This window comes from Pieris brassicae, chromosome 1 (assembly GCF_905147105.1).
Source record: "Pieris brassicae chromosome 1, ilPieBrab1.1, whole genome shotgun sequence".
NCBI lineage: Eukaryota > Metazoa > Arthropoda > Insecta > Lepidoptera > Pieridae > Pieris > Pieris brassicae.
The window spans coordinates 17238167-17258810 of record NC_059665.1 but is presented as its reverse complement, the minus strand read 5'-3'; the positions used below and the strand labels follow the sequence as shown (position 1 = coordinate 17258810).

The 20644-nt window shown below is 31.0% G+C and overlaps 1 protein-coding gene across 2 annotated transcripts in view; it reads left to right on the top strand.

The window, feature by feature from the left end:
• Positions 1–1607: 1607 nt before the first annotated feature.
• The window catches only part of LOC123712484, an 81875-nt gene continuing 62838 nt past the window's right edge, over positions 1608–20644 (top strand). For both annotated transcript variants that reach the window (XM_045665604.1, XM_045665596.1), the window contains exons 1-2: positions 1608–1981; positions 10862–10978. In XM_045665604.1, the coding sequence (XP_045521560.1) occupies positions 10968–10978 (11 nt within the window). In that variant the 5' untranslated portion in view covers positions 1608–1981; positions 10862–10967. The remainder of the gene's footprint in view (positions 1982–10861; positions 10979–20644) is intronic.

The window sequence follows — 20644 nt, the reverse complement described above, 5'->3', positions numbered from 1 at the left end:
TTGTGGTGCGCACAAAAAATTGTTGTCTGCATTTGTGCAAGCTTCCGGAACTTTAAGTTCATTGACATTGATCTATATTTAACAAAAACTCAAATAACTTTAAATTCGTGAAAAATGCCGCACAATCCGGCTTACTATGTTTTGTCTTTATCTTGCTATCTAACTCTGCATAAGTGTAAGTGAGAAAGATTGTGTTCTGTCTGTGAACTAATTCAGTGGGCAGTCTTACGCTGCGAAGCGTGGCATCTATTTGAAGACGAAGGTACAAAAACAGTGTGAATATAGAACATAGAGCTGTCTTGCTCTCGCATTTTTCTAGCTTCAGACGAAGTGTGACGTAATAAAATTATCACTTATCACAATAATGGTTTACCTTATTAGATGCAGTATACAACGCAATAAAACTACGTTTACTTTTTTTTTTTAAACCGTACAACTAAAAAATATAATTTTATATGTACATATATTAATATTCAAAATGATAAAAAATATAAATACACAAGTTACTACATTTAGGACAATATAATCTGGTCGTGAACAATAATACGAGGTTTTACAAAATAAACTAAACAGTAAATGATTTGATGATTAAAAAATCCATAGAAATGTTAACGATTTTACAATTAATGTTATATTAAACTAACAACTACAAGTTGGTCACTAAAGTAGAAAATATTTTTAAAATATGCTTAAATGCTCATTTTATAATACCGCACTTTTAGTAATAAAATAAAGGTTTGTTTTTCATTAATAACCAAAAATAATAATAGGATGAAAATGTACCAGTTGTCACCGTTTTCAGTGTCTAGTTTCTGTGGTCGAGGCTGCACATTGATGAACTTGAAAACTCCTCTCTCCTTACTTTATGTAACGTTGACAAGGGTAAGAAAAAGCACTTTATTTCATATGAACTATTTGTATATACGGCGAGAGTGAGGATATTATATCAACTGCTCCCTGCGTTGAACTCTTTTGTTGGAAAAAGCTTCTATAGCAAAGCTTTATAGAATTTGTAGCTTAAAACCGGTGCTGAAACTCGATATATTAATATAATTTCAATAATATAAATTCAAATATATTTCTAATAGGCTGAAGTCAAATTATTAAATTTGAATTTGACCCACAAGAGCGTAGCAAGAACTCTAACGTAAACTTATTAACTTTCTTTCATGTGAAACTTATGTAATAAGTATATATGTCTATCTATAATTATAAAATTTATAGAAGAAAAAATATATTCAGAAAAAGTTACTTATTTGGTAATAAAAATGAGACGGGCATGATTTTTCATGACAAAGTTTGCTACTATTACATTATATTATTATTTTAACATTATTTTACGGACGCTCCGCATAAGTAATGATAATATATTTTATTAATGTTACAGTTGCTATACCCTTTTATTATATTATATCGAAATGAAAGCCTTAACAAGTAATTTCCTAGAAGCTCGCGATAAATGATCAATATTATTCGTATGGTTCTATGTTGAAGATGTATTAAGAAAAATAACGTTTCAAAATTAGAACAAAGTTAGTCAAGATCATCCTAAGATGCGGGTCCTTTCGTGAGTGTTCAAGATAGAAGGTGAGACGAAAAGCGCGCGAACCAGTGCAGTGCCGATGTTCGTGCGCTCCACACGCGCATGCGCGTATTACTGACAGCGCGCCACTACGACCCGTCAGATCTGTCAAAACAAACGAAAATGGAACGAATTTAAATTTTGTCTTTTTTTAACGCATAAAACTTTAAAGAGGTTGCAGTGCTGTGCTTCAGTGACATTAATTTTTATTTAGTGTTCGGATAGTGCTAAATATTCAGTAAGGTCCAGTTAATTTTGTTTAGTTAGTTTAGTGGTTACAAGGGCGTGAATTTTGACTCGTTAGATGTGTAAATGAACGTGTTGAAATTACTTTTCATAGTTTTGCGTTCATTTAATATACTGGAAAGGAACTTGTTTTAACAGCCTGCCGCTTTTATGGTGAGATTATTTTTATTAAATAAATACTCAATTATTTCTTCAAGAGGATTTTAAAGTAAAAAATAATTTATAACACAGACCAATGTATTGTTACGTAGTATTTTTTTGTATGATGAGAGTATATTGAATACAACCTCGCTGTCAATAACATTTTCTATTATTGCAGCAAATAGTTTAAAATAATGTTTATTTACAATAATCCTGATCTTATAATTATACGAAAATAAATTACGTATACATAAATAAAACATATTGGTTTTACAGAATAGACAAAGTTTCCGCAAAGCATTTTAAATAGATTCAAGAACTTACAACTTTCGTGCAAATAGCATATTCATAATATTTCATTCTCTTTGGCTAGTCATAATGGATTATAATTTGGGGTTCTAGGATTGATTCTCGTAAATATAAAAGCCAAAATGTACTAATGTAACGGTAAGGTAGCCTGGTATTACAATATATATGTGAGTATAATAAAAAAGAAAAAAATCTTTTCCGTTTCCTATTTAAGAATACAACATCAATGACCTCCAATTCTAAAACTACATTTCAATAAAATTAAGCTCAATTCTATTGTGTCTTGAGCAATAAAATGGATAAGTATAATATTCGTCACAATAGCATAATTACCAACCGTATAGAAGATATACAAGGATGATCTATTGAATGGGAATTAAGTTTTTGTACGATACTTATAGGTCAAATGAATGACGCATTCATACTAAAATGTATTTACGCAACGCTTGCATTGAATTAAAAAGTATTCTCTGATATATATTGAAATGCATAAAATCAAATAAGGTCTATTTATATAACAATCAACTAAACTATATAAAGATACTGTTGGATGTAACTTAGAAAAATTGATCAGAGCTGTGACGATAGCGACATGAATCTAGTGAATGCCTCGCCATTAACCGTGTTAATCCAACGACAAACTCAAACCAAAAGTGTAGTGTATGTATTTATAACAGACTTTGTCAATCAAACACTTTAAATTGTTTTGAACTATAAGCTTTTAGTCTTGAAACACCTGAAAGTGATAGGAATAGAAATCAATAGAACGAACCTTCGTTTATTAACATTTTGATAAATTGTGTTGGATTAGAGAAACAGAAATCAGAGGCCAAGACCTAAAAGGTTGCGTTACTTGTTTTTTTTTATTAAATAAGGAAATGAATATATAGGTGAAGTAATTCATAGCTGTTAAATACTGTTACATTTGATTTTTAGATTTTTTGTCTCTTATTTTATCGGTTTATGAAATTCCACAATTTAATATATCGTTTGCTCTCTATTAAATATATTTTTTAAATTTAATAGAAACGCAAACGAGCTATAAAAGGCAGTCGTAGCTCATGGACTATGTTAGATATATCGTTGGTGGCCTTTATAATACCGTTTAAAAATACTTAAACGTTTCAAAGCTTTTCTTAATATAGCTTGACCGAGTATGCATATCCACAAAATAGTTTTAGAACAATAAAATTATTGTTACTAAACGATGTGTTAAAATACACTTATAAACACCTTGATCAAAGCTTATATTTAAATAGATAAGTATCATTATTAGCAAATGGTTCGCTGTTAAAGGGAATTGGAAATTAACACGAAATACCACCTATTGTTAACTAGAACTACATTTAGTTTACAAGATTAATGACAAAGATAACTTACTGTGGTTAAAAATATTCTCTAAGCCTTTTACATTTGCATAGAATACGTTTAACTATCGATTATTGTATTATTAATACATAAATAATACTCGCGTTAAAGAAACATATAATCCTTCTAAATTAATATATACTGTCGTTCAATCTATGTTTAAGTGTATTAGCTTATTATTCTTATTGTATTAAGTAGTGTTATAAGTACAGAACCTTTTTATTTAGACAATTCACAAAGTATTATTTTAATTTTTTGACAAAGCACTCGCTTAAACTGAACTTGTTTTTCTCAGTCAGATAATCACAAATCAGGTAAAGCTTTACATTAAACCAAATGATTTTACTTTTACAGCTACTCTCCATGTTAATAGAAATAAAAAATGCTTTCAATTTGCCTTATGATACGTACATACCTAATAGAAATCCGTGTAAAGTTAAAAGCCATGCCAAACAAAGTCACGAGCAAAAGTGATATGTTAATAAACTTGTAAGCTTCATTAATGTCTACTTTGATTGCCTGTCTGAACTAACGTTTTAAATCTATTAAAAAACCAGTCATCACCTCAGCGTAACAGTTACAAATAGCCGATATCGCCCTGTGACCCCGGTTCCGTAAAACTCAATTAAATTTCTATGGTCCAAATATTCTTACTTGGTGTTAAAACAAGTTTCGTTCTCAATTTATCAATGCTCATTTTCACTACGATTATAAATTATAAAAACTAAAACTGGAAACTACTTATCTCGCACAGATAATAGATGGAAATATACATTAACATTTAAAAGATTGGAATCTGCAACATTTTAACATAGTAAATATTAAGATGGCAACACAGCGATTTCAAAAAGAGAATAGCCGATGAAGTCCGTCCGTAACCGCGGGCAAATATTTAAATTTCAATTCGAACGTCGCATATCAATGGGGAGCCATAAGCCACCGTTTATTTTTTCCTCTTAAAGGCCGTGGCCGCACAGAGACAATAAAGAAAAAGGTAAGGAAAAGACAAAAAAGAAATAAACAGAATCTAGATTCGAAATACTCGCTGATTCGAGGTTGGAAACAAAAGAAGTCGGCTCCCGCCTGACCGAGATCTTGGCGTACGCGGTCGCATCGCATAAATACTTTTTTGTTTTGCTGTTTACCTTTGCATCCAAGTGATTCCTTAGCCGATGCATCACAATAAGACGTATCGTCAGTAGCTATTTTAGAAATAATTACGTAAGAGCAACTTATTCCTATGGTATACACTCAATTAATTCCATAGACTGCCTTCGTTAATTTATGATACAATTACGCGTTCAATGCGAGATTCTTTACTTATAACGTTTCTTCTACATTAACTGGAGTTTATAAAGTGAATTACTTACGCTAAATATATTTAACGATTCCATTGTTTTATATCATTAATTGAATCACTGTTTCTTTCGAATTTAAAAAAAGTGATAGTTATTTACCAACATCATTTTATATATTATAGTGTTATAGCTATTTAGGACAGGTTAGTTCCTGGCGTAACAATTATTGTTTCAGCTTGGTAGAAACAAATGGCTGCTACTGACGTACTCTTCTTAAAGTCCAAGACACAGAAATGTCATATGCCCTACAAAAAAAGGGTGGACAAAACTGAGTTCGGTTCAATTTTTGGCAAACATTCAATAAAAATTATTTATTTAATTTATACAATAATGCCACTTAAAACGTTAAGTTGAGAAAATAACGAAGTGACTTATGTACCATTAGATCATCGAGATGTTTATTTCATGGGAAACCAGGATTCGTTTCCGGGTCAAATATGAGTAATATTTGAACTGATGTAATTTTAATTATATTTAAATAACATGTCGATTTGATTTACTATTATAAATTAAATGTGACGTCAGATATATTCTAGACGTGCTGGATTACTCATAGAAATTAATGAATTATTAATTTTTATTTGTAAATACACATTTTTGCATTTATTTGCGTTTTCTGTGCTTTCCAACCCGCAACAACTTTCGCAATCAAAACTTTTATCAAACTGAAGACATTTGTGCAAAAACAAAATGGCGTTTAATTGTTCCAGAGGTGGTACAAGTAAAGATAGATCAATATAATGTTATAAGGAAAATATTCATCGTTCTGCTTGTCAATTAGTATTAATGGTATTACATCAGCAACACTTCTTAGCTCTTAACTAGCTTTTATAATATTTATGACTGCATTAACTCGTATATAATGTATTGAAACGGTAATAATAGATAAGTATGACGTATATATGGGTTTTCTGATTTCGAATTGCAAAGTGCGCGGTTATATATGGCATTTGGCTTCTCTATATCAACGATAGCCTCGCCACTCTTCTACCGTAAAACTTGTGAGATTCATGTAATACCAAGTCGGAATTATATTCAGTCCTCTCTTAAGGGGCCTTCTCTCTTAAGTTATTGCGTAATTAGCTAATAAAAATTTAAAAAAAAAATGTTTTAAGTATATAGATTAAGTTGGCTTTTGTTTTATATGGCTTTTGTCGAAAATGGCCGGAACTGTTTCGAGAAATAGATGGTACGGCCGTGCCGTTGTTTAGCTCCACTTGGCCGATAGTCAAAGATATTATCTATAGTATGCATAATGCATATATTAGTTGTAGAGTGTCATCATCATCAATCGGAGCTTTTAACCTTATTTGAGTATTTTACGCTGTCTATCCCAAGCCTTTTCCGTCCGATTTCGTACTCCTAAGTTAACGCCTTCGTTAGAGCGAACTTAAAACGAATTTCGTTCCAAATTCAATTGTAATCTATTTGTCTACTGTAATCTAGTTCAATACGCATTGTCACATGACATGACACGTCATGTTATTACGTTCTTTTGACGAGACCCTCACGGCCCAGGTCCTTGGTAACTCTGTCCCGCAGACGCTAGTTGTATGCGTCTAATAATAATTAGATTATTAAAATTTCTTCTTACGGATTAAAGAAAGCCCAATACCGCGCGTTCTTTATTTTCTCACAATGTTAAGATAGGAAAGTTTTAATCCACTCACATTGTTCTTGGCTGTATTGCCACCATAACCTATTAAAGATGTGACCGAAGTCGCTTAAAAAACCCAAAAAATCCGTCACTAGAATTAATAACCGTACCGAAAACACAAGTTTGTCATAGAACTCATCTAAATGTCGATTCAAATTATGATAAGATGAGGAATTAGTTCCGCTGTCGTAATGATTGTACTGAGTACGAAGCATGGATGCGTTCTTTATTGTATTTTAATGTTTTAAACATGCTATGCTCTATTTCATTAGTGATAAGAGTTGTATAGCTGTATTTTACCGCCAAAGACTTTATTCCAATCCATTTAGTCCCATTTGGATTTTTTATAAAAATAGGTAGGATTTTCTTATTTCGTTCTTATGTTACCAACTCAAACTTATATACGTTTGATTTAAGCTCATTAAAATATTCTTAAGCTTTCACAAATTCATATCATCAATACACAAATAGAAATGTGTTCTATATGAATATATTATTGACTATAGTCAAAGTTGTAACAATGGTCCTAATAAAAAAAAACCAAAATCATCACATTTATTTATCTAATCACAGATCGATATTAAAAGTGCTAAATTAGATTTTATGGTAATATATCGAATTTTGATAACTGTAAAAAAATTGGAATGAAAAATGTATTTTTTGTTTAGTTAAACAAAATTGTACTGCCATATCCAAAACAATTTTAGAAGATCCATAATAACATTCAAAATCATAATGGTTTGATGTAGAGCACATTGTGTCTTTAAATAAGCTGTGCTTAACATTTAAACTAGTCTGAAGAATTTTAAAAGAGAATAATATATAAATACAGAGTTTACTATATGTTGTACGTTTATTTATATCATTGCATAACATCTTCATATCTCAAGGCATAAATGATGTAAAAATTCTAACAAACGGCAGTTTTAGTTTTCCTACACAATGTAAGATTATTATTATATTACTACAAGTATTTGGATCGCTAACTAACAACAAAGTTGCAGCATAAAGAACATACTTTACTTAACTATGTGTCACGAATCTACAGTATTGTACAGTCTACGAGCTTCACAATGCTTTTGGAAACTGATGTTTTTATTGACTTATTTAACCCGATTTAATTTTTAATAATAACCCATGTCCAAACCAATTTAATAAACCAGCCAGCACCAAAAAGTGAAAACCAGTAAAGAGGTCGTATAAACACATTAAGATCCTTTTAAAACACCAAAACTCTCAAACAAAGACCACCTGCGTCCTACCACACCTGCTAACTGGCTGTGTTAATGAAAACACCCTGTCCCTTTTGTACGCTAATGTGAGGAAAAATGCCGTAAATATTGATTTATTTAAGGCCATGTAAATTGGTACTGATACCTATTTAAAACTTTAAGATGTTTTTTTTTTATTATATGATTCAGTACCATTACTTTTGCGATGCGTAAAATTGTTTGTTTTATCGCCATTCTCTGTTACTGCATTTGATTCCCGGTGTATTCATATTTTTCTTGGTAAGATGAGCAGTCTTGGACTAGTAGTTCCAGCGCGAGACTCTCATAACTGAGGTCATATATTCGATACCTAGTTGTGTACCAATGTACATTCTGTCTATTTGCGTGTTTAACATAGCTCGAACGGTGAAGGAAAATATCGCGAGGAAACTGGCTTGCCTTAGACCCAATAAGTCGTACAGCGTGTGACAGGCACCGGAGGCTGATCACTTACTTGCCTATTAGATTGGCAATAGGTCATAAAACAGATACAGAAATTTGAGGACCAGACCCAAAAAGGTTGTAGCGATACGGGCTTCTTACCAAATAAAACATGAAAATTTTAGTATCATAAAACCTTTGTATACACTGTTGGGAGTTGAGTTGTTTATTTATTAATTCAGAGAAATTCCTATTCGGAACCAATAATCTATATTTTATTAATATCTATTGTGAGTCTACGATAGTTGTTTCAAATAATACACCAGCAAATTGACTATAGCTTTCGTTTACCACTGATAAACGAAATTAATTAATCCGATAAACATTATCTTTGCGTCCATGTTTGCTATTTCCTCTACGACAATTCAATAACTTCAAATTATAGCACAATTAATTTCAGCACTTGCTTATCAAAAGTCATCGAAGGCTTTTGCGGGATTCAGCTAAATCCATTGTTCAAGCTAACTACCTATAAAAGTCACGGTTGCTTCCATATTGGCATATTGCAAGCCTAACATGGTTCAAACCTTACGACCTTTCACATTTCAACTGTGCGCTATCTCCCTCTTATCGCTCAAGTGGAAGAAGAAGGCGAGATCAGAATACAATATTGGTGTTTTATTCGATTTGTAAGTGCCTAGAATTCAGTATTCCTAGTTTCTCATATTGTTTCTTTAGTGTTGCTTTGTTTTTAAGTGAATATGACATACCTTAGCTGTAGCTTAGTTGATACAGGTTTTCGATGGCAGTTGGGAAGGAATGAGGTAGGAAGAAAGACATTCATTTTAGAATTAATAATGAGGTAATAGTGGGTTTTCCAGATAAATAGAGATTTAGGAAGTTGGCCTAGCTAAAAGGCCTAAAGAGTTAGAACTTAAACTAAAGAATTTTAAATTATCTTTATTTTTTCAATATTTTATACAAGATACAAAGTTACCTACATCATGATCTTCTTTAGAAACTATCATTAGTACTAAAAAAACTGCGATAAAAATTCAATCCATTTAAATTTTTATACAGATGTAATAATTGGTAATAATAGACTTCTAAAACAAAAATGAAAATTCCATTCCATAATTATAAAATTCATCAAAAAGCTTTCACTAAAAGTAAAATGCCTTTTAACAAATAATAAAAATTACACTAAATGTGTCCAATCACCGAGCCAAAGTGGTCGTAATTGGTCTAAATATAAGCCCTTTGCTCCAAAATTATTGACCTGATGAAAACCATAATTTGTGTTAACATACTTGACAGTTTGTTTACGCAATATTAAAACGTATACCAAGTAAATACGTTTCATAATTGCGTGAATTTGTTGGATTAAACTTTTGAACGTAGGTGGTAAATACTATGGATTACAATGTTGTCAATCAACCTTTTATAACATGATTAGAATCTACTTAGGGCCTTATAAGCTCGTAATTTAATCAAAGCGTGAAGAAATATTCAAACATTAGTACTATTAAAAACCTTGAATAAGTACACAATATTTGCTTTACGCGAGACCTACACATTAAAATCGATAGTCTGCTTTTTGTGCCAAATATTAAATATATAATATTTAAATAACATATTTTAACACATTCGAAATATATGTACTAATATGGACTCGAGATTCCGCACTTTTGGGTTGTGCGTAAAGTAATGGCTAGTAAATACAGCTTCTAGAAGTTCAGAAGTTTCCTGGGCACTTCGCAGGCTTTACGGAGTGACCTCATTACTCAGGGGATATCTGATCGTTGGGAAGGCACAGCCACGCATTCAATGACTACTGATTCTTCTGCGCTGTAATATATAAACGAAACTAAAGCTATATAAAAAAGCTTCATTACTTTATAGTTTCGTTTAACACTAGCTAACTCTCCTGAGTATGAAATCATAAGTATATTTGACCACTGTCATATCAAGTCAAGAAGAGATAGAGACGAGAAACTTATCAATGAATATTCGTCTAATATTAGTCTATTTGAGGTAGTAATTCACGTAGATAAGAAAAATATAGGACCGTCTAGACAGTTTCTATAAAAAAGTTTACTTCATTTCACGTACCTACCAAACTACCTACATGTTGTGGATTCAAATAAGGAATTATAAACACAATTTTTTTGTCCCTCCCATGCCCATTTTAGGATTTTTCGTTGCTTCTGATTGGTGTTGGGATAATTACTATCTAAGTAGAATTTTTAGCATACCATATATGGTTTGGTTGACGATTTAGCGCTTGCCATATATGGAGGTTATACGCCCTTTTCCTTATGCAAAAATAGGTATTTTAAATTTGCAATGTCTTTGTTACGGTATTTTCGATGTAAAACAAAGCAAGTTGTAAACTTAAAACTAAATACTAATAAAAACTTTTTCCCACGATAATAATTTCATTACAATCTATAACCAATACAATGTAAGTAGCTACACATGATCAGCCACTGCAGCTCTAGATCCACCGTGTATTATTTACGACGAATTATAATTTTTTTGTTTCCAGGTGTCGAAGTTGAAGCGATCGGGCGTCAGCGCTCGTTAATAATGTTAACAAGCGCGCGGGGACGCCTCACAGAGCGTGCCACTCTCGCACTCATCGGCTAGCCATCATGTTCACAAGGTAACTGTCAAATCTCACGTGTCAAATAATACCAATAAGGTTTTAATACTCAATATTCGTAATACTGTAATTCGTATGACACTCAAATTATTTGAGACTCTCGCATGAATATGAAAATGAATTATATGTATAAATTTAATTTTCCAATGAAACATGTTTTTGGCTTCAAAACATTTGTTGTCTTTAGTTTTTTTAGAAATAAACTTGTCACTTGGTGCGTTCAGAAGTTTGTCTATTTATACTATGAGGTCAGAACTCTGTACCCTGTTTTGAAACAAATTTGGTTCAGAAATAAAAAACGGTTAAAATTTGTACTAAGATTTGATCACATTTCGCTGAAATATACGTATCTACGTAGGTAATACCGGTAATAATTCACGGGATCGTCTAGTTAAATATAAATATGCCCGTATGCGAAACAAATATTTATGGGACACATATAATTTAGGAAAGTCTAGACGTTTTCGTGTTAGTTTATAAACATGTTTTCTTTATGAAAGTGCTTGCAGAACATTGAATCTGAATTATAATCCTAACCCCAAAATATTAAAAGCAAACGCCTAAAATCTGCCATTAAAAAATTCAAAGCAAAATTAAAACAATGGTACAGTTACGGAGTCGTGACAAGTTTTCATGTAATACGCGTTTGATACGTCGAATGTGATTTTCGTGACAAACAGAACACGGTATGGAACCGTTAAGAAGTCCCGAAATTTTTCAATTAGCATACGACACATCAAGGATCTTTTTTTTAGAATACGATAATTGTAAAGACAAATCGGTGACGTAAATTTCATCTAGTGCCAGCGTTGCTATGATATATCAAATATAGTAAAAAGTAAGTTTTTGTTCAGTATAAAAAAAAGAAGTAAGAAAAAAAGTAAGCTTTGTTGTTAACTATGCGTACGCAGCGACGCCACTCTTTTAATCCAGTAATATTACAGATAATTCTTGCTCTTCCAGTATAGAAACCACGTAAACGCGTTTACTCATTGTATTGAGGATTCAAAATAGTTGCTGTTAAATAGCAATTCTATTGTAAACAATATTTCTGATTCCCTGGTATGACTGACATCATATACCTGAAAGTCGAGGATTATGGAACGAAGTCTAAAGCTTTGCAAGGACAAATTTTACTTAAGATGAATTTGTTCACATCAAAATTAGGTAAAGATTCTTGAATATATTAAAGTAACATTTTCTATAGCCAAAGTGGCTAGTGATTTGTATGAATTTCATAAGCGAACTTCAATAACCCGTATGCATATGAGTATATAGAAGAATGAATTTCAGTTTTCACTATATTTTCACCAAGACTTATGTACATAGTTCCATTACAGTGCTAAATACGCTAATTATGACGTTTCCGAAACCATGTGACGTATGAAGTGTTAAATGTATATCAATGTGGTGTAACTCTTGTATTTGTTTTTCGAATTTATATTATTGAAATAAAGTGTTAGGTACATCATTTTAGGAGTAAATTAAATTAACGAAGCATAATTTTCGTCAGATATGTTGTTTTCTTAATTTTGGGTGTAGCGTATGCATACTTTGTTGAATATTTGATAATTGTGATGTGATATAATTGGGTAAAGAATTAATCTCGAATATCCGAACTCACAGTTCAATTTGCCGATTATCCACGACCATCGAGACAACTCTATATGTTAATCTTATATACGCGTTAATGCGATTTTATATGCCATTGGTTGATGCATACAAAATTATCGGAAAATGACAGAAGTTTCAAATAAACATTGTTGCAAACGAATGTATACAGCCAGTCTTTTTATATTCCTTTATCATTTTTCTCTGGCATATCATTCGGCAAATATATTTTGACAACGTCTTAAATATGATGGGCACAAATGCCTGACCAACCTTTGCGTTCCTCACATAACTCATTGTCTCTACTTTTTTTGTTCAAATCGCTCAAAATAACGTAATGCGCGTAAGACCATTATGTTGCTAAGGTCGAGTATCCACTTTAAGCTATAAATTGTGTTATAAAGGTTCCGAGGGCAGAATTTATATATTCGTGGAAATAAATAAATTCTGCCCACGCAACATACTAAGGAAAATATATGCATGCAACAAAAGTTGAATGTATTTATATATATATATATATATAGCTCTCTCATAGCTCTTCAGCCGTTTATGTATCAAAAAAGATGTAGCAAAATACAAAGATAAATATTAAATTTTCTGTCTATGTTCAAATCATAGAGGTATGATATTAACCTGATATTAGAAAACCATATTTTTAAAAAATTATTGATATCTATACTTTTTGTTAAAAAACTACAAAGTTAAAACATACAAACCAGTATAACATAAATTGTATTGGTTGTTTTAAATAATGCTTTCACTGTAATATAGCAACACATATAGACATATTAGAGATTTATAAGTAAGAAAATAATTATTAAAAATAAATCAACTGGACATAAAATATATTTTTTAGTGGTGAGCAATCCTTATGTGGTTTAATGCTAGCTATTTAATGCTACGTATATTAGGCCAAGAATGACTTGCTTTTACAGTGAGTTGGTTAAAAAGTAAAAGGCAGAGCTATTTTACCATAGAATTCCGAAATTATGCTCAACGACCTTTTTAGATAACTGATGCTGGTCGTAGACACATTGACAATTGGTTTTTTATATAAAAGACGAGGTCTATTAACGTTTAGATATTTTTAAAATAGAACATTATTAATCAGAATAATTCAAATAAGGAAGGTATTTTGTATAGATTGTATTTTGTTCTTTGGGCGTCTATAGTCCCATAAATTTAAAAAGAGACTTGCATTTAACGCTCTCAGACTATATTTTACTTGTTTACTTCGTAGAAAAAGATCATATCAGGTTATCATATGTAAAATTAAATGACAGTTGGACCGATTCATTGAAGGAGGCTCTGCGAGGTCGATAAATCTTATATATCGCAATATAAAATAATTTATATACATAGCAACATTTTAACTATTACAAATAGCGTGCAATATATAGATCAATAAAAGCACATTTGATTCTAAAAATAATTTTCTCAGAAGACAATTAAGTTGAATTTATTACTAGATAAGTTAAGCCTTCGGCGATAATATTAATTATTCATTTCATTGTATATTCCTAACGTAACAATATCGTTTACTGTCCACCTTTATTTATCGTTCTAACCTTGTGACACAGAATAAGGCACTCACTGGTGTCTAATAGGGTTACCAGCTAAAAAAAACTTTTTTTGACTTAATATAAACGATATTCCGATATTCAATTCAAGAATATCGATCTAAGGCAATTTTACTATAACATACTAAACTTTTAGACTACAACATAATAAATATTTCAAAGTAATCACAAAAATAAATAATAGCCTATATTCGAGTGCTATTACTTAAGTTACCTTAAGTTGATGTTATTATTATATTTAATACAAGTACACAACCTCCGAGTGAAGGCTTTCAAATTCTTCTACTCGTCTCTCATCTTCGCTACTATTGTCCAATCTTTAACCACTATCTCTTCTTTTTCAAAGTAATAAAAATTAAATAAATTGTTTATAGAAGAATTAGTTGTATTTTTTGCGGAATAAGAAGCTGTGGTAGCATGCGAAATAATATATTTCTTATTTGTCATTTGATTTATTCCCAGAATACTACAAAAAAACCCAATTTAATAATCAAGATCTACGTCAAACTAGAGTGACGTAAAAATATTGACATTAAAAAAAGAATTTAGCACTACTGTCAAATCCCACGACGTGACGTATCTCTTTACACACAGACTACATACAGATTGGTAGATTAATAAAATTTAATACTTAAAACTTATTATTTAATAAGGTTTTAATGTTCGCCTAGCCCTATTCCCCTTTAAAACTAATTATCATTAAATTTATCGATAATAAGCCATTGTAACAATTTATAGATCTGACTTATCGTTTTTTCTGAAACGCGTAAACATTCAAATCAATCCTTGTTGTCATATTATAATTTATCCTTTCAACAAGTAACTCATACATATATTAATAAAGCAGGTAATGTCTCCATATGTGAAAACTTTTGGATCAAATACTTACTTAAAACTATATCTTACTTAAAACAGACAGGCATAAGAATAATAATAATTCGTTTTGACGCAGCAGTTTTTAGGTTTAGCTTACACTCGATCAAAGTTGGTATAGAGAACTACTTACTACAAAGAGATTTTTTTAAATATCGCGTTCTACTTTACGACGTCACCGCCACGGATGTAATTATTCAACATATAAATTGTGTTTAATGTCATTATAGTTGTTAGTACCATTACTGGGCGAGTTTACTTGTCTTTGTAAATCATCGAATTCGCAATTGAATTTGCGTGGTAAGCTTGCTGGTTCAGCTACTAATCCATCAAAACTTTATAAATATATCGAATTTTAGTAATGCGAATTCAATAAAACCTAAAACATTTAATCCAACATACCATACAATAGAAATAAAATTTTACTTACGACCTTTCGCAATCAGACCTTTACCTTCGACACGCTTTATAGAGTATCATCTTACACCGATGTATATCATTGTATCTCCCCTTCAATAACTGTAACATTAAATAAAGCGAGATATAGTTGATTTAATGTGTATACGGATATTGGTGCGCGAATTTATTGCTGGCCCTCGTGGGAATAGCGCCTTACTAGCGCGCAGGCGCCTTTTTACATGGACTTATGAAAGTACATTTGCTCTTTAATCTATTATAGAGTCTTTAAAGTTATTTGCATGTATATAGAACTGTTTGTTTATTAATACAGAGACTAGAGGTTAGAAACTTGAAATGTGATCCATTTAAGACAGTCAACATTTATGATTTTAATTATACATACAGTTAAGTCGACGACATCGTTTAGAACAACATAGCGGTTATTTTTACCAAAATCAAAGGTCCCGGCGGGTAAAATTAGGTACTTAGTAACAACGTCATCGGCTGTTACGACTATCGGTTTTTACGACTAAATATGAGTAGGTTCTTCGATGTCGTATTATATGTTAGTAAATGCGAAACTGGGAATAGATCTTTTGATAATAAAGAACAGGGGTAATTTGAGACTCATCTTATGTGGGCAAATGCATTATTGGCGTAAGATTTGGTTCCGTCTGTTCTTGAAGGACTGTACCTCCCGTACAGCAAATATGTATTGGATTTTGACATAAAGGAATCATTGCACGCGATAAGTCACGTGTCTGAAACCTAGTGTTAGAGTCGAATTGATTCTACTAATAAGGCTAATAAGGCATCGGGACGACACATATATTTAATTTAATTTAAATGGAATTTCATACCTCTATTAAAATATTACAAACCTGCAAAAAACATTATTAATATATACGTATTCCTAGAAGAATTATAGCAGGATACAATCCTTAGACGCTATTATCATTTAACTTTCAACTGTAATTGCAGTAATAAATCAGAATTAATATTGACCTTTATTTATATTCCTGTCAAAGAAAAAACTCGTTATTTTGCGGTTAAAATTAATGCTTAGAAAAGTGGCTTGATGCCAATGTCAATCATATCTGAAAGTGACTTATGTGTGTCTATTAATTGTCACAGTTTAACAATTTGAAGTTGAGTTTTAAATTGACTTTGAACACGTTTCGTTTGTTTTAGTCTGTCTTGTCACGTTGACGTAAGTTTGACATGTTTTGGATTTGCCGCGTGTAAACCAAAGTAGTAACTTACTTTGATAATTCATATTAAAGAGTTTATTTTTTGATTATTTTAAAAATGGATAATAGAAATGCTTAAGTCGTAAATAATCTGAGTAATCATAATATGAGTTATCACGTAGGAAAGAAAATTGCTATTAATTGCTCTGGACGTACCTTTATTATGTAGAGATATGTCACGAGAACAATTAATATTAAGCTATGCTTTTTAGAGAACTGTAAGGATAGATTTGAGTGTCGTTCACAGTCAGTGATACTAACAACAAACTTGTTTCTAAAATTTTGCCCAAGGGTATGCGTAACGATAAAATAAAATTATGGTTAAGTAATCATTTATTTTAATAGGCTTTAAGTTAGTGAAACCCTAGTAGTTTGAATTTTGAAACAACGATCTGAACTCTCTGAAACACAGATACTAAAGAGAGCTGGTTGGCTTCATATGTTTTAACATATAGCATTGGTACTACAAATTATATGTAATTTATTATATGGCAGATGAAGCAGGATCTAAGAGGATAAAATTAAATACTTAAGATGTAAAAAATCCAAGTCATTTTAGCTTCCCATTGTTGTCTTTGTTATTAGTTTATAGTTTTTATATCAAGTATAATTTGTTAATCCTGTAGTCATTACAGTTTTGTATCCAGTTCCTTCACAGATAAATAATACTCAAAATTATTCGGAGTAATGAATAGAACCATTTCATTTCTACCTTTTCTTTGTATATTAGAATAACATATAATTCATCGAAATTTAAATATTATTACATAGATTTGTTTGCACATTATGATAATAAACATGTAACATATATAAAGTATTCTGTAACTGCCTAAAAGTACGCAAGTAAGTGTAATTTTAGTCGTAGCGACATACTCTCGCTTGATGGCATTATGTGGTAAAAAATCGTAAATAAACTAGGACCATGGTATTTACCACTTTATTTAAATGTTTATTTAGTAACTAAAATAAATTGTGGTCATAGTTAAATAATTTATTTTGATGTTAGTTTTTATATATTCCATTGATATAAAATTAAGCAAACATTTAGCGATATAATGCATCTAAACGCTTCCTGATCATCAATTGAAGGTCACTATGACTAATTGAACTTAACAAAAAGCTCGTTCAATGATTCACTGATTGTTATCACAAATATTGAATTGTTGGAATAATGATTACCCACATATTAAATAGAATATAACTGGAATTTTATATAATTAATAAACAAGAATATTTGTATTTAATATCTCAAAAATGGTGGAGAAGATTTTATGGAAAGCTGAATTAGAGTGATTTTTCGTACCTCCATATGTTTTATTGCCTGAACAAAATCTAAATATTTTGAAAACTATTAAATATACCTTTACTTTTAGATATATGTGCTTGTACCAGTTACCACGATGTCCTTCTCCAGTGTCTCTTAAAGCAATGAGAACAACAACTCCGCTAATAAAATTCAATTACACCGATCGCCCTCGAAGCGCATAAATAAAACAATATACAAAGGATTTATATTATAATGAGCGTGAAAAACAATTATAAACCGATCGGCAGTATATAACGATGGTCTTAAACAACGATCAGACACAATGTTCATTAGCTGACAGTTAATTTTAATCCCCGATTAAATAGACTGACAGGAATAATGACCCGCGGGGATTATATCTTGTTGTTGACAGATTTGTAGCGTCTGAATCAAATACTTGTTACTTCGTTGCTGTGAGATTTTATTTTAATTCTCACTAAAGCCTCCGTAAAGGTTGCACACACGATTTAGTTACGTCCATAGCAAAATGTCATATAATTTTTGTAATAATCAATAAATTAAAATGTATGTATATAATACTTAAAGTATTATTTTGGCAGATTTTTGGTACTTGTACAAAACTCCGGATGCTTGTTTTGTTTCTACGAAAAATAAAATGTTTTACGAAGGAAAGAGGAATGAATGCTAGGTAGTTTACCTCTGATCTTAGGAGATCAAATATTAGATTAAACAGACTTATTGCGTAACATCTCTCATACTATCGAAGTTTACAAACGAAGGTAAAAACTAATTTACCTTACCTTATATTTAACTCAATAAAGATTAGTCTTAAAATAAGTTAAGGTCACATAGGCTTACAGGTCAAGTTAAAAAAATGAAGGTTAATGGACCACTAATAACCTGCCTCATTAGAACACTACCACAGTAACCATAGATTGTGTAATACGAGGTCCAATCATAATTTACGTTTAACAAAAGTTTTGTAGGGAATACGTCAGGACGCGACTTAAAAACTTTGTATACGTAGTTTCTAATAAAAAACTCTAGATTAGAATTTAATTTAGATATAATTTCTCAGTCTATGAATTAGTGCTAGGAAACAATGTAATATCTATTTTATTAATCGTCGAAGAAAAACCTACGTTGCTACGGTCGTGAAGTTTTTCAACGCATTTTGTTCATAAAAGGATGTTCGAGTCTAAACAAATGACAACCTTATAATAAAACCTTAAAATATCTCCAGCCTTAACCTGGACTATAAATAACTTTCTTACTATGGTACGATGTCTTTAAAAAAAAAATCTTTATTCCACGTATTAATTCAGTGAATTATTTCAGTTAAATATCGATACTATAAAGTAGTAATCTGAATGTCAGCCATAATTACAGGTAGTTTGAAGTACATTTCAGTTAATAGAAGTCAAGGGCCAGAACTAAATATTTAGATAAATACTTATGTAGATATATAACTGACAAAACAAAGCGGTGAAGTGTAAGGTCGCCGCACTTGCACTTACAATGGCTCTCGTTAGTACGCCGTTTGCGTGCACTAATTATTGCAACACGACCAATGTCAAACACCTTTGCTGATAATTTTCTTTTCATATCATAAGTTTATATGTTGTTAATCTACTTCGTCATTAAAAACTTACTTCAGACGTAATTGAGTTTAGTTACCGAGGAATATCGTATTGTTAATATATATTATTTAACGAAACATTTCCTTATCAATAAATAAACACAATAATTTAGACAGGTTATTTCTGGAAAATTTATATCATAATTATATCTCAGAAAAATATGTTTTAATACTAACATTAAATATGTTTGCGTGGCTTTGAAAGCCAATAAACAAATACTTGTTTACGGTTAACTTAGAATGATATTGAACAACAAGTAATTCTCCTACCCTCAGATTCATAGTTGAGACTTAACTCTAAGTAGTCGCCCGTATGTCATAAACGTGTTATGATTGGCTTACTTAACGCTAAGAGTCGATTCTAATTTTACTCTTAAAGTTTGTGTATCGTTAATTTTTTCGATAATTTGCTATCACTCCACCCGAGCTAAAACTTTCATAAATTCTATCTAAAGCTTTCAACGTGTCTCTAATTTTCGCTTAGATTTCTGGCGTTTTTAGATGTTTAACATGTTGGAAATATTGTTGGTTATTAGAAAATCACGAATATCCAAGACATATATTTACGTGTTTTGCGTGTGATATGAAGAAAATTATCTGCCGCAGGGTGCACTTATCGCACTCAAGCAATTGTGGGCTATCATAATCAAGCTTTTAATGAAAAGTTACAGCCTTAGTGACTTAAGGGCAAGGACGGTACTTTTCCCAATGTACTAGATTTGTACTTACTATGTTTGATTGAATGCACGTTCATCCATGAGAATAAGTTAGCACAGAACGTTTTTCCGTAAATAATACAAAAATGTTTATCGGTTTTTAAAAGTGGTACCTAATACATAGTAGTTAAGGTTCATTTTAAGATTTTTATAACATAATAAAGAATTCCAATAGTGATTCTGGATTTCTTTCTAAAGCCGTGATTTCTAATAATTTCACTATTTACCTCCGTATACCTTGTTCTATAATTAATCCCATTATTTACATTTTTAATAAATGTTATTTATTTCTTCTGTATCACTTGCAGATCTTACGTAATCGATCTGATAA